Source organism: Anastrepha ludens, chromosome 2 (assembly GCF_028408465.1).
Source record: "Anastrepha ludens isolate Willacy chromosome 2, idAnaLude1.1, whole genome shotgun sequence".
NCBI classification, from domain to species: Eukaryota; Metazoa; Arthropoda; class Insecta; order Diptera; family Tephritidae; genus Anastrepha; species Anastrepha ludens.
In genome coordinates this window covers 26589227-26602901 of record NC_071498.1, presented here as the reverse complement: position 1 = coordinate 26602901, position 13675 = coordinate 26589227, and the positions used below count along the sequence as shown (strand labels likewise).

Sequence of the window (13675 nt, the reverse complement as noted above, 5' to 3'; positions counted from 1 at the left end):
CTGATAGAGATATGGTTCAATTTATAAGTCGTTCTGATCATTTTGTTTTGCATTGTTAGTTTGGCAGCGGAGTCTTTTGCAATTGGTAGCACTGACCAGTTCTGTATATGAATATTTACAGAAACATGAAATTATGTGGGGTAAATTAAGAAGCGATACATTTTATATTGAATCATATTTTTGCAAAAAATTTTAATGCTATGTCAGTAGGCCTACACTATTACGACAATCGGTATTCCGTTACCAGAATGACCTGGAATTATGTCGGGCCAAGCATAGTCACTCCAGCAGCATTCCCCAAATATTTGAATTTATTATAATAGCTTTTGCTATACTCTTTTACGTTGATTTTCATTTGAATATCGTTCTATTGAAAATGTGTAGTATTTATAGAGCTTTCGTCTTCTATTAACACTTTATCGTCAATGTTAGCATGATCTAGATAACAAACGAATACATCCGCGTATACATAATCACATTTGTTATTACTACCCATTAGTGCTATTAACACACTTAAAAATGATCCGGAACGTTCCTTGGGAATTGATAGGGATATTGAACTGAATAACCCAATAAAACAAGCTAAATAACGAGATAGTATCGAAAGGAAGTGCTTATATTGCTATCAATAGTATTGCCACATAACTATAGATTACCAATATACCTGGTATCGAAACGAAAGTATCGATACTAAGTCTTTAGCATCATCACAATTGACAATTTAGAATATTTTCATCCTAAAAAGGAAATCATTGAAAACAATTTTAGAATTATTCGGTTAAACAAGACGTGTCGTGTGTAAAAATCGGGAAAATTTCACACGTTTAAAAATGGAAAAGGCTGCAGCTAAAACTAAAAAAGAAGCTAAAGATGAAAAACAAAAGGATCAGAAGATCGAAGAGCAAGTAAGTCAACGACTTATGGGATGTATATCTATGTATAAATTATCCCGGTGCTATGCCGGCTAACGAGGCCAAGGTGCTTTGTATTATAAATTTTAAACCTTTCGTAATGTGTGGCGCATTCATTTTGATGATAGATAATGAAAACGCTGGAGGAAGAGGCGGCAGGAGCTGCACCAGAGGAGAAATTTGTATTGCTACTCCGCAAGCACGTGGAAAGTGAACGTGGAGCTAGAAAACTGCGTCAGGAAATGAAGGTTCAGGAGAAACAATTGGAGACAGTATTACGAGAAAAGGAAAATTTACAGCGCGAATACAATAAAAGTGTGCTCATGCGGTATGGTGTAAAAATAAATGCCTGGAAAAATGAATACAATAACTTTTTTTGCATATAGTGACAAATTACAGGAAGTTTGCCGTGAGCAGCAAAAGCTAATAAAATCGGTGAAGAATGAAAGCATACAAAAAATACGAGAGGAAGAAGAGCGACGTAAGGAAAGCCAATCAAAATTCCAAACATCGTTGAATGAGATCACACAATCCTTAACTAAAAACAACGAGGAAAATCTGAAATTGCGTGACCACAATTTAGAAATGACTAAAAAGTAAATGAAAAGTTTTAGCTGAAACATTTAAGAAACTAATTTTTTGATAATAATGTGCAGATTGAAAATGTTGGCGGAGCAATATCATATGCGTGAACAACAGCTGGAGAAATTGAATGAGCAGGTGCAGTTGGAGTCGCAATTGCATCAAGCCAAGTTGAATAAGGTGCAAGTGGAAGCTGCTATGGAGAAAGAAATTTTGCTTAAGTGAGTACCTATTGCGAAATTACCAATACATGACTACATAAGCCGATGTAAAACTTGTTTTAGGGAAAAGCAAATCGCTTTAGAAAAGTTTGTGCATTCGCAAAAATTACTGCGAGAATTGACGGAGCGCGAGGCAGCACTTAAGGAGCAACTTACGCTGTACACAGCTAAATATGACGATTTTCAGAGTTCCCTGCAGAAGTCCAATGATATTTTCGCGACATATAAAGTAGAATTGGAGAGGGTAATTAAACATTTACGAACATTTTTATGGTTTTAACGGGGGCCCAACATAATAATTATCAAATAATTCAATTTGAAATGTCAAAGACAAAATATTCTTGTAGACAAGAATTTTCGATGTGTTTAAGGTCCCCAAGAACTCCTCTGTGCATCCTTTTTACTTTTCGAGCTTTTTTGAAAAAAGTTGGATATAAACTGTTAAAAGTTGACTTTTTTTCATTCAAACAATAACTGTTAAAATGTGACTTATTTTTTTCGGCAGAAAGAAAAGGATTAGCTAAATAACAAAAAAGCCCTCAGTGTAATTTAGATAATTTTGGTATAGAGGGATTCGTCTTGATTTTTAAAAATATATAATTGTGAGTATTGGGTAATTCTGACTCAACAAACGAAAAAAAAAAAACAAGTAAGGAAGCTAAATTCGGTCTTTCTGAACTTTATATACTCGCGCATATTTTAGTAAAATTTAATTTGGGCTGGCAGTTAATTTTGCAAATTCAAACCTCAAACTTAATATGAGAACAAAAGAGTTAATTGTGGCTATATTTTGCTGCTAAATAAATAAAGATAATATTGAATTTAAATTTATTTGAGAAGTCCGCACGAGACTGCTTATTGGGATTCATTTAAAATAAATGGAATATTAAAAAAAACCCGATATCCGGCAACCTTTTGTGTTAAAGAAAATGCATTGAACAAAGTTAAAAAAAACGAAATTAAATACTTTTTGCTCATTCCGAAAAAGGCAATCCTAATTTTCTCCATAAAAAAAAGAAATGATCGTATTTCAAAACTTTCAACAAAAAAAGATTTATTTAAGCAGATTATTTGTGAATTTATTGCTACTAAGCTTTAAAAGCCAAATAATTTTGGCATTGTGACCGAACACTTTATGTTGATGTGTTTCTTCAAAATTTAAGTGCTTTTTTTACGAGTTCTTCAGGCCGATTCCTCACGAAAATAGCAGCTCAGAAGAACGTGCGTACTATGATTATTTGACTGAAAAAAGAAAACGTTTAGCAGCTATTTTTTTTTTCAAATACAAGAACAGCAAACAAAAACTTTTTTCTCGAAACTTTTATTAGAAAAGCCATAACCGTTTGGGTCCCTGGGTTTTGTGCTATTTTCAACTTCCAAAATAAAACTTTTATTCAACACAGATGGCCAAGAATACACGGAAATTAGAAAAGGAAACACTTGAATGGAAAACAAAGTGGGAAAAGAGCAACGCCATACTTATCGAGTTGGCTACGGAGAAAAAAGAACGCGATGAACACGCTGCTCGTTGCAGCAAACAAGTCGAACAGCTACAAAAATTGCTGCGCGCCCTACAAAATGAACGTTCCCATCTCTATAAGGTACTGCGCGACAATAATGTCGAGTGTCCCGCCATGCCGGCACTACCCCCAGAGCCCGAGCCCATACAAACCGCGCCAGCAACAAGTAGTGGTGGCGCATCAGACAAGGATAAAATGGAGATCATGTCACGTAACTGCGCCGAGCTGAAGCAAACTCTCGCTAATCTGCAAAGTCAAATGAAATTTTTGAATGTTGCTACAGGGGTAAGTACCGATGCTATAGCTAAAGGCGGTCAAACGGCCGCTAAACAGCAACAATCCGAGGATGCAAATAAGAAACGCCAGCGTAAAAAACAAAAATCAAAAAGCAATAAGAATGGTAAAGAATCTTCCCCTGCTATCGGCACGGAGTTGCTAAATGGCATCGTAAATTCCACCACAAATGCCGATCAAACAGCAAGAGAAGTTATTAATCTGCCGGAAGAAGTTGTAACTGTTAGTACCACTGACTTGTCGACTGCGTCACCAACAGCGAATGAAAATACGATTGAAGTAGAAGCAATGGATGAGGCTGATGACGTGGTGCCAAAACCATTGGCACCAGAGTATACTGCGAATGCAGCAACCGTAGCAAATGGGTCAGAATCACCAGTGTCTGCGGAAATTGCCGCGAAGGTTGCAGAATTAACAATTGCTGGTGTAACGGAAGCTGCGGTCGCGACCGTAGCTGAGTTGAAAAATTGTGCTGATCACAAATCGGCAATAGAACCGCAGCAGCAACCCCAGCAGCAAGAGCAACAGCAACAGCAGCAGCAGCAACAACAACAACAACAACAAATCAATGAACCAGTGCCAAATTAAAGTTGCCATTTTCCATACTTTCGATATTATATTTAGTATACCAACAACTTTAAAATTGATTGCTGTGTATACAACGAATGCATACTCGCAAATCTACATATTCACCATGACCATGAAATGCGCCCTCATCACATTGTCTATGTTTGCGTGCGTTCAATTAGCTATCGATTATTTGTGAACATTATTTTTCGCCGTCTTATTTATTAACTCTTAACTTTAAGTCGTTTTTTGGATACAATTTTTCGGCAATTCAGTGACATCTTTTGGATGTTTCCTTAATGCGTGGCTATACATATCTCTTTATTTGATATGTGTGTATAAACTTTTTAAATTTTTTCGCCTTAAATTTGTAACGAAAATATCTCATTATTTATTACTATTTTTTTGCATTAGCAAAATTTTTTAATTTTTCTCATTCATGAGCACATAAATAAAAACATAATAATGTAAAAGTTTCGAAATTATAAGCGAAAAAAAATTAATAAAATTCTATCAATAAAATATATGCATTTGAATATTTTATTATGGTTTCTCGTGTGAAATAGTGGCTTTCCAGGCACAAATATCATGTGAAAAAACAGAGTTAGAAAATACCACGTTTTTTATAGGAAAGTAAAGTAACACTCCCAATAGGAATCAACAAAGCAATCAAAGTAATAATGACAAGGTTTATGAAATGTTCTCGTGCAAGATCCACCAGTGTTAGGCCCTCCTAAATATTGATAATTTAACATTTATATAAGTAAAGTTTCCGCCAATTCCAATTCGTCCTGATTTTAAGTAATGAATGCTGAATTTAGTATTCACTAGAAAAACTTGACAAAGCAACCCATTGAAAGCCTGGCCTAATCTTTTGTAAACCCTGGACGGAGGTTCTGTTCTGATTGCTGTTAAGAGCATAAAAACCGAGAAAAGGCCATTTTGGTCCAATGATTTGCTATCGACGATAAACCAAGTTTGTTTATATGAACGATATTTTTTTACGAATTAAAAAACTGTTTAGAGAACTCCTAGCTGTGGTAGGCCCACAAAATTGGGAAAAGTGTGACGATCGGTTTTAGTCGATATTGAAGAAATCAATCTTTAAAGTTATTTTAATCGGCCCAATGGGTTTTTACGCAACGAGAGCAACCCACATTTACATACTTTCAGATAGTTAGTAGGTGGTAATTAACTGCCTGAACCTTCTTAGGCAACTTCAACATAGTATTATTGGGTTCGTTTCCTGGACATAAGGGACAATGAGGGAAATGAAATGGCTGATTATTTAGCTAAAAAGGGGACAAACATACCTCTAACTGGTCCTGCGCCTTTTTGTGGACTAACAATAAAGGCACATTAAGAAATTTCCCAGAAAGTTGGAGGAGCAGAAATTCGTCGAACACTGGCGAAATTCGATCGGCCTCTCTGAGATCTCGATTCTGTGAAATGGATACTGAAATTCAGAACACATTCTTTGTGAATGTCGTGCACTAGGCAGAAAAATGCTACACCACCTTGGTCATAATCATCATCGGTTCCTGTTTCTCCCATTGGAGCTTAGGGCTTCAGTAAAACACCTCTGGTTTTGTTTTTTGCAAGAAGCTTCCTTTTGAACCGTTCTCCTTCAAGATATTTTTGGACGGCCAACTTTGGGTACACTTTGAGGATTCCAATCCATTGTTTGACGACAGATTTCATTTGCATCTTTGCGAATCGTATGCCCAATCCAGCTCCATTTTCGCAGTTTTAAACATCTGTTTACACAGCTTTGAATTTTGTTTTCAATCCAGTCGTTTGTGAGCCAGGTTTTACTGAAAGTATATTTGATTTAAAAATCCGCAAATTTGTGTATACGCTGAGGATACTCGACGACTAAATAGATCGGAGTTGTGATCGTTTTATTTATTCTGGCGATAATGTCTAGTTTCGCACTCAGCGGCTTTCAGCGGCAATGGTACTACCCAAGTAAGTAAAAGTGCCAACGTTCTCAATTTGATCACCATTTAAGGGGGGGGGGGGGGGGGGGGGCCTGGTTTATAAGGCCAAAAAAATCAATTTTTTTTTTCGTTTTAAGCGATTCCTAATATATTTCAGAATATTCACACAAAGTTACAGAGCCTATTTCTCAATATTTCCGTAGATACAAAGCCTAAGGTAGGCGAGCGTTAGGTAGTTACGCTGTGACCGGACAGCTATAGTACAAACTTTATCTTCTTTTCTCGACTTTTCATTTTTATGATTTCTTTGAATTGGCGTACATGAATGAAAAAAAACTAATGAACCTTTTGAAATGAATCATAGCTTGTTCCCTTCAGTATTAAATTCTCTTCTATTTGAACTAACAAAATAGATAAAAAATTTTTTTCAAGATTTTATACCAAGTTGAAGTGAATTTTTTTTTTATAGAAAGACATTTTTTTCTTTAAAACCTCCAAAAAGTTGAAATTTTGGAATTTCTCTCAGTTTTCTTAGTTCATCTAGAATAAAAAATCATGATAATTAGAAATCCATTTGAATCTTTTGCTTTAGGTAATAATTACGAGCTGTATCTTGTACGCTAGTTGGAAACTCCAGCGTTGCAGCGCTCTACTAATTTCTATGTTAAACATTTTTCTCAACTTATTTTAATCAGTACAAACATTTTTTATACTTTTTAAATGTTCATTAAAAGATAGAAAAAACTTTGCAGTGCTAAATTAATTTTTTTCCTTTAAAAAAAAAGATCGCAAAGAGATTCAATTTTTAGACCTCATAAACCAGGCTCCCCCCTTAAGAAGAAGGGGTGGCTGATTCAATGAGGTTGAGAAGAGATCATCAATTTGTTCTGCATGTCGGTGTGTTTAACGAAGATAAGGCATATATTATCAGCGAAGGCAAGGTCTTAGAATTACGCGTGGAAGCTCCTTGGTGGTATTTATTTATTCCTTGGAACATCTCAAAAGTATACAAATAGCATGCATAAATTTAGAAGAAGCGCGGCTCTTTGAGCATAGGGTGGAATTTAATCTCTTCCACCGGCTTCTATCATACGCACAGCTAATAATTTGACTCCAGGAATCGAATTGCTTGCTTTCGGTGCGTACCAGTACCGGTGGTACTGCCGTGTATTTACATAAAATGTGGAGCAATAAACTCCAGAATGTGCCAAAATTTTTAAAAGGCCTTAAAATATAGGGTGCAGGGTCTGCAGCAAATTATGAAGTTCAGGTTCAGTTATTAGAAACGTGGCTTTAAATAATTGTGTGACCTTTTCCTAGGATTACAGAGTTTTGATCACTCACTAGAGAGTTGGGCAGTGTAGACACTTGGTCTTTTGAGGCGCTATAGCTTCTTCGGTTATTCTCTGCAAAAATTATGTCCTATTGAAAACCCCTCTTTATTCTTATATGTGTAGTACATAAGAGACTTTCTGAGATCCAATCAAAGTATCTCGATGGTCGTTTGAAAAGTTTATGCAAAATTAAAAAAAAAAAAATAATAATAAAAGCTGTTTTTTTATTTTAAAAACTAATTTTTTTATTTTTGAAAACTAATTTTTTATTTTTTTAAACTAAATTTTTTATTTTTGGAAACAATTTTTTTTCTTTTTTGACATACCCCCTTTTAGGCTTATTCACTTCGTCCAACGCCGTTCTAGTTTGTTGATATCTTCCGAATAATAGGATTTGTCCAAGTCTGAAAAATAGCCATTCGTTTCTGCAATCACCTCCTCGTTTGAATACAAATTTTTTCCCACTAGTTATTTCTTCAAATCGCGGGACAAATAATAATCCGAGGGATCCAAGTCTGAAGAATAGGGGGGATGTGAAACGAGCTGCTGAGGTGCGAGCTGGTGCGTTGTCATGATGGAAAAGGAAAATCACTCGACTTCTTCGATTCAAACGAATGGCAAACACAAAGAAATATACTGATCTGGCTTAAACTTGGTGTGTGTTCTTCCAAGAGATGCTACTAACTAAACATAACCTCGATTTGAGCCAATAGTGCCATCTCTGACTTTGCACGGACTTTTCAAACGACTCTCATATATCAATTCAGAAAGGATTATTTATTAAGGTGGTTTCAAGCCTCAAAAAGTCGTTTACTTTTACGACTTTTACAAAGTTACGACATGTTTAAGATTGGTAAGTCTTATTTAGCCTAGCCGATGTATTCAATATTTTTGCACAACACATATTTAGCTTCTCCAGTTCCGCAATTGCTATATAAAAATGAAAAAAAAATAATCAGACGTCGGATTCACTTCACTCGAGTTGTCATGACCGACAAAGTAGAATTCAATTTCACTTGTTCCTAGTTTATAAATTGTCAAACGCTCTAAGGTAGTCGTAAATTTCAAAAAAATTTAAAATCAATAACCGAAAAGTGCCTTAAAATAATATAAATCGATGTTTCTTAGTTATCAGCGTTGGTGTGCGAACAGAACTCAAGTTTACTCTTTCCGGCCATGAGTGTGTATTCATTGTGATATACTCTCTGTGATACAGTGCGTATGAGTAACATTCGAATGCACTCACTGCGGAACAGTTTGAATGCCACGTATACAACTGGAACAGCTTAGCCGCTGTACATGCAGAGCTCAGGTGAAATTAATCAGAACTACAATAGTTAGAAACAATTACCCAAATCTTGTGGAGAATTATGGAATAATTTGGTAATACATATGCTTGCATGTATAACGTGTATGCAATTGCGGCTCTGGGCATACTGACATATTTATAAGTATATTTACATACACATGTATAAAAATCAAGATCAAAACCAAACAAAAAAACTGAACAAAGACTCCACATCAAAAGAAACAATGCTTCCCTCCCCTTCCTTCTTCTCACCTTGCTCAGTTGAATGTATTACATCAATATGTACGTGCGTATGTATGTACATATACCCATTTTTTTACACCCCTGTCCTGTTCTTCGTACATAAGCCTTTGGACAGCCTTAAGTCGCACACTTGTCAAATATGAAATGAGCTTTTCAAAAGCCGTTAAGTTGGCATTGTTGGTAAACAACAAAAGTGCACATGATACGTAAAACGGGCGTGTGCTTATGTAAGCAAGTACGTTTGCCCTTTTGATGAGAATAGAGGGGGCAGCGGCGGTACAATAGGAGAAAGTAAGGTAGAGTGATGTCGCAACTTGTGTTTTGTGCATACGTGTACGTGTATACGCCTACATACATACATATGTAAGTGCTACTAAGTGTTGTAAGTGTCGATTTAGGCTGCAAATGTTGACAAATAAAACTTGCCAGCGGGCAGAATTTGCCGCAGCTGCTTGAGAGATGTTGAAAAGGGCAGAAAGGTTTGGGTAGAGGGTGGGCGGTTGTAATGAGTCTAAATAACGACAATTAAACAAATTACAAAGAAAGAAGTAGTACCAAGCCACTCATGGCTCTTGGGAGAAGGACAAGTGGTTATGTGAATATCCATTTTCAAACAAAGCTTTCTACAAATTAAAAGTTTTTAAATTATAAATACATATATATGTATGTATATATAAATTTGTGGCATCTACATATTTGCTATTATGAAAAATTGATAAATGATATCTGCTCTTAAAATGTAGTCAAAATCGAAATTGATCGCATGCGTCATTTGTTTCAAATGTAGTCGTGGCAGACGTTTGATTACGTATACGCAGTGTAGGTCGAAACGCTGATCAAACCGACGTGATAGAAATATTTTTGATAGATTTGATCGTTTCACTTATTTCAAATAATAAAATATCAAATATTCAAAAATACCTCAAAGCGCTTTTAAAGCTGTTTTCACGCGTCTGAATGGAAAAAGGTGATGGAAAGCAAAACTAACTCGAAATAGTAACAGAATTGAAATTTCGAAGGCTGTGTTTACAAGGTGGTGCAAAGTTAATCATCCGATTTTGATTTTGAATAACTTTATTAAAAAATGATTTTAGGTGAAGGAAATATTTATTTACACCTTTACGCGCTTTCCTGCTTGTCTGTGTGTATACTGAAGCTGTCTAGTTCACAGGTGTTAAATATGACTGACGTACGACGCCATTTGCAAAAAATATAAACTTTTCAATAGGCTGACTAGTTTTGCGCCACCTTGTAGCTTAAAAACCTTAAAGAAGCCAACGACACTTATTTTGTAGTAGTAGGTTTTATAAAAAAAAGTCTTAATCAGTTGTGTATTGGGGAATGCAACCTAAATATTATGAATAAGCGAAAAATATTCAGTACGAAATACCAAATTTGTAAATTTTTGTTTTTTGAATAAAAATGCTTAGAACATAAAAAATATGGTTTAGCCCATTTCTCATGTTTGCTCTACGTGGTAATAAGGCTGTGTAGCTAATAATTAAAACATTTATTTAAGGTCTCTTAAAATCAAGTTACCATACTTTTTTAATTTCAAACTAAACACCTATTTTGAATAAAAATCAGTATATGTTTTGTAGAGACTTAACAATTTATGAATCATACATAAATCATATTTCCTGAATGTGCCCCGAGTGTTTTTTTAATGAAGTGCCTAACATACTTTGAGCACCTATTACCTCCCGAAGCTTCAATTATTCACAACTCTACCCCCGAGACGACTCCAAAAAAAAAACAATTATGTCTTTCACAAATATAGGGGGCTTCAGCGCACCTTCAACTTTTTTCCGATAGGGAGAGCGAACGACGCTATACTTTTTATTTTTCGCTTGTCATTTGTAAACTTCATTAGTATACATTTCATCATGGAACACTACACACTTCAGCAACGATTGCAAATCGTGCAAATTTTTTATGAAAATAATCGTTCTGTTTTTCAATTGGCGCGGGTCGATTTTGGCGCCCTGTGGCAGCCACTTTGTTTTGGTGACATCTGTCAAATCTTTTGCTTATTATTCAGTTGTTTATGCCAAATCATCATGGCAAGTTACACGATTGAACAGCACGTTCAAATGATAAAACTTTATTATGGGCATTGCGCCCATTTTTCGGTAGACGTAGTGGCCCTTCCAATTTCTTATGGCCCATATTGCACCATATGGATCTAGACGACATGTGGTTCCAGCAGGATGGCGCTACGTGCCACACAGCAAACGCCATTTCGTTCCATTTCAACATCTACCCGCTCTTATTGAAAAACCCTTTAGTTTGGGTTAGGTTTTTGTAGCAGCCGGCTTAGAATAGTCAACTCATTTAGACCCAGGTAGCTGCGTTGTGGTACCTCTGTGTAACACGGGAACCTCAGTGTTTATCCATCATGTAACCATCTAGATGCTCTTATGGGTTTTATCCCAACTTAGCCTAACCTAACCACAAATATTTTAGCTATACGAATTTTCAATAAGGACAAAATATAACATGAAATGATCGAGAGGTCACTTGTTAAGTTTATGGGATCATGTAAGGTTAAAATCTTTAAGTAAAAATTTACCACAAGCTGAACTGGGTTTGTTTGAACAGAAGCTGCCCCATTGCAACAGAAATATTCAATAGTGAAAATATTGACTCGTATTTATCCATGAGCGTGCACACCTAATTATTACGAACTATCAAATTAAGTCCTCCATCCATCGCTGTGTCTGCAGTGACAGCCAAGCTGCGCTCATGGCTTTAGACAGCTCCCCAACCACTTCAAAGGTAGTCGAGTCCTGTAAATCCAGGCTGAACTATGTCGGTAGATATAATAGCCTGATACTAACATGGGTCCCGGGACACGTGGGTATCGCGGGTAACGAGATCTCTGACTCTTCAGCCATAATGGGCTCTTAGGCCAACTTCTTTGGCCCAGAGCCCGTTTTGCCACTCCCTTCTGCGGCCATCACAGCCACGGTTAGCAAATGGGTAACTACCACCCACAAGCGAGCTTGGCAGGCTGAGAGAGGCTGCAGATGGATTAAACTGATGTTACCTGTCATGTCCGACCGACTGTCGCAAATCCTCCTGTCATTAAGCAGAAGGGACTGCAGACAGCTGGTTGGACTGATGACGGGCCACTTTCTGTGGGCAAAGCACATGGAAAAGGTAGGTATCTCAGACAGTGTACTCTGCCCAGCTTGTAAAGAGGAGGATCAGACGGCGGACCATTTCCTGTGCGTCTGCCCGCCTTCGCTCGCATAGGGATTGAGGTCTTTGGCACTGATGTGTTAAGAAGCGACCACCTTGGCTCCTTGGCACCACAAGATCTACTCAGATTTCTTCGGATGTCGAATAGATTTAAAGAAAATTAAAAACGTAATCGAGTGCAGTACAATAGACTTAATCGTGTCTGAGTGGAAAAAAAAACTTAAGTTGCGACTACCGACTCACAATTTCATTTGTAATTTTTAATGATTTTCAAATACAAATGTTGACCTTAAATAGCGTTTTGACATTGAAAATAAAGTAAAATAAATAAACTAAAATAAATTTTATTTAAATTTCAATCATAAAATAAATTTAGACGTGTTTGCATTTAAATACTAAATATTTAGAAAATCGGATTAGAATTCAGCGCAAACGGCCGACTTGTGCTTCTTATGAAGGCACATATTCAGAAGGTAAACTATTAATCTGCACATGTTTCCACCTGAGCCAAACAGACACAGGTTCTGTCAAATTCGCCAAAATTTAGGAAGTGGTATTGTGGTTGGCGCCACCTTTGTGTTCTCTACATCGAGGCTTACAACTCAATTTGGTAATTAGAGTTTTCAACTTTTATTAAAAAATCGTTTGTTATACTTTTCCCGATTAAGAATGTTAGTCCAATCTAACAACTTAATGCTCACCGGAAGGTCATATTAGACAGAGAGAAGGATGGTGGATAGTAAAGCAGCTACGCTGAGGTAAAGTTAAAAAAAGTGAAAGTGAATTTCGAAAAACAGCTCGGTATGACAACATTGCTACTTTTTCATTGGAAGAACTACAAGAAGGCTCATGAAAAGAACTTATATTAAATCTATTAACTTTTAGTGCCTTAATATTTACCAGAGTTCATCATAAAGACTCGCAAATGATTTTGGTAAGAAACATAGCTGTAACAGGTGGACAACACAAATGTTTAGTAACGACATTATGACTTAAGTGAAGTGTGGTGGAAGAGTGAAAGTAAGGAGAAAGATTTTCAATAAGGTGTGAACTTGTTGTTCAGATGAGTTTTATGTTTCAAACGCAAAAGCTACATCTTAGAAAACCCTAATAAAACATTGCATTTTGGTTTTCAGTGAACTCTGCATCCAAAGTGAGACCAAATTTCAACTTGATCTTCTGCTAACTACAGAAGTAAATAAAAAGTTATCATAAAACAAAAAAATGTGCGCCTGTCTGACAATAACAATCTAACAGCAAGCAAGTGAGGGTGCTGACTACCAGAGCTGCAGAAAGGATAACAGCACTAATAACAGAACTTGAAAGTGTTGTTAAAAGTGAAGTGGACGGCCAGTTCGCTGTTATTGGGTGAATAACAACAGTGCTAGAGGGCAACTAACTGCCGTTAAAAAGCTCTTGAGAGCATTTAAAGCACCAAGTGGCTGTGCTTACGCGGCAAATGGACAAATATCCGCGCACACAAGCCATTACAAGTATTTGCATACATGAAACGCCATAAAAGGCGACTGATATGAAGCGCGCTTAAAGGG

The 13675-nt window shown here is 36.4% G+C and overlaps 1 protein-coding gene across 1 annotated transcript; it reads left to right on the top strand.

Moving 5' to 3' along the window:
* Positions 1–682: 682 nt before the first annotated feature.
* LOC128866202 (gamma-taxilin) lies at positions 683–4621 on the top strand. Its single transcript, XM_054106747.1, has 6 exons — positions 683–905; positions 1040–1239; positions 1298–1507; positions 1568–1714; positions 1778–1958; positions 3118–4621. Exons 1-6 carry the CDS (start codon positions 831–833, stop codon positions 4114–4116), a joined length of 1812 nt encoding a protein of 603 aa, XP_053962722.1. The 5' UTR covers positions 683–830; the 3' UTR covers positions 4117–4621.
* Positions 4622–13675: the final 9054 nt, after the last annotated feature.

Excerpts from the sequence above, each read along its gene's own strand:
- LOC128866202 (XM_054106747.1), top strand. The coding sequence starts at position 831 with ATGGAAAAGGCTGCAGCTAAAACTAAAAAAGAAGCTAAAGATGAAAAA. Across the intron at positions 1,508-1,567 it reads AATTTAGAAATGACTAAAAA|ATTGAAAATGTTGGCGGAGC; the intron begins GTAAATGAAAAG and ends AATAATGTGCAG. Across the intron at positions 1,715-1,777 it reads GAGAAAGAAATTTTGCTTAA|GGAAAAGCAAATCGCTTTAG; the intron begins GTGAGTACCTAT and ends AACTTGTTTTAG.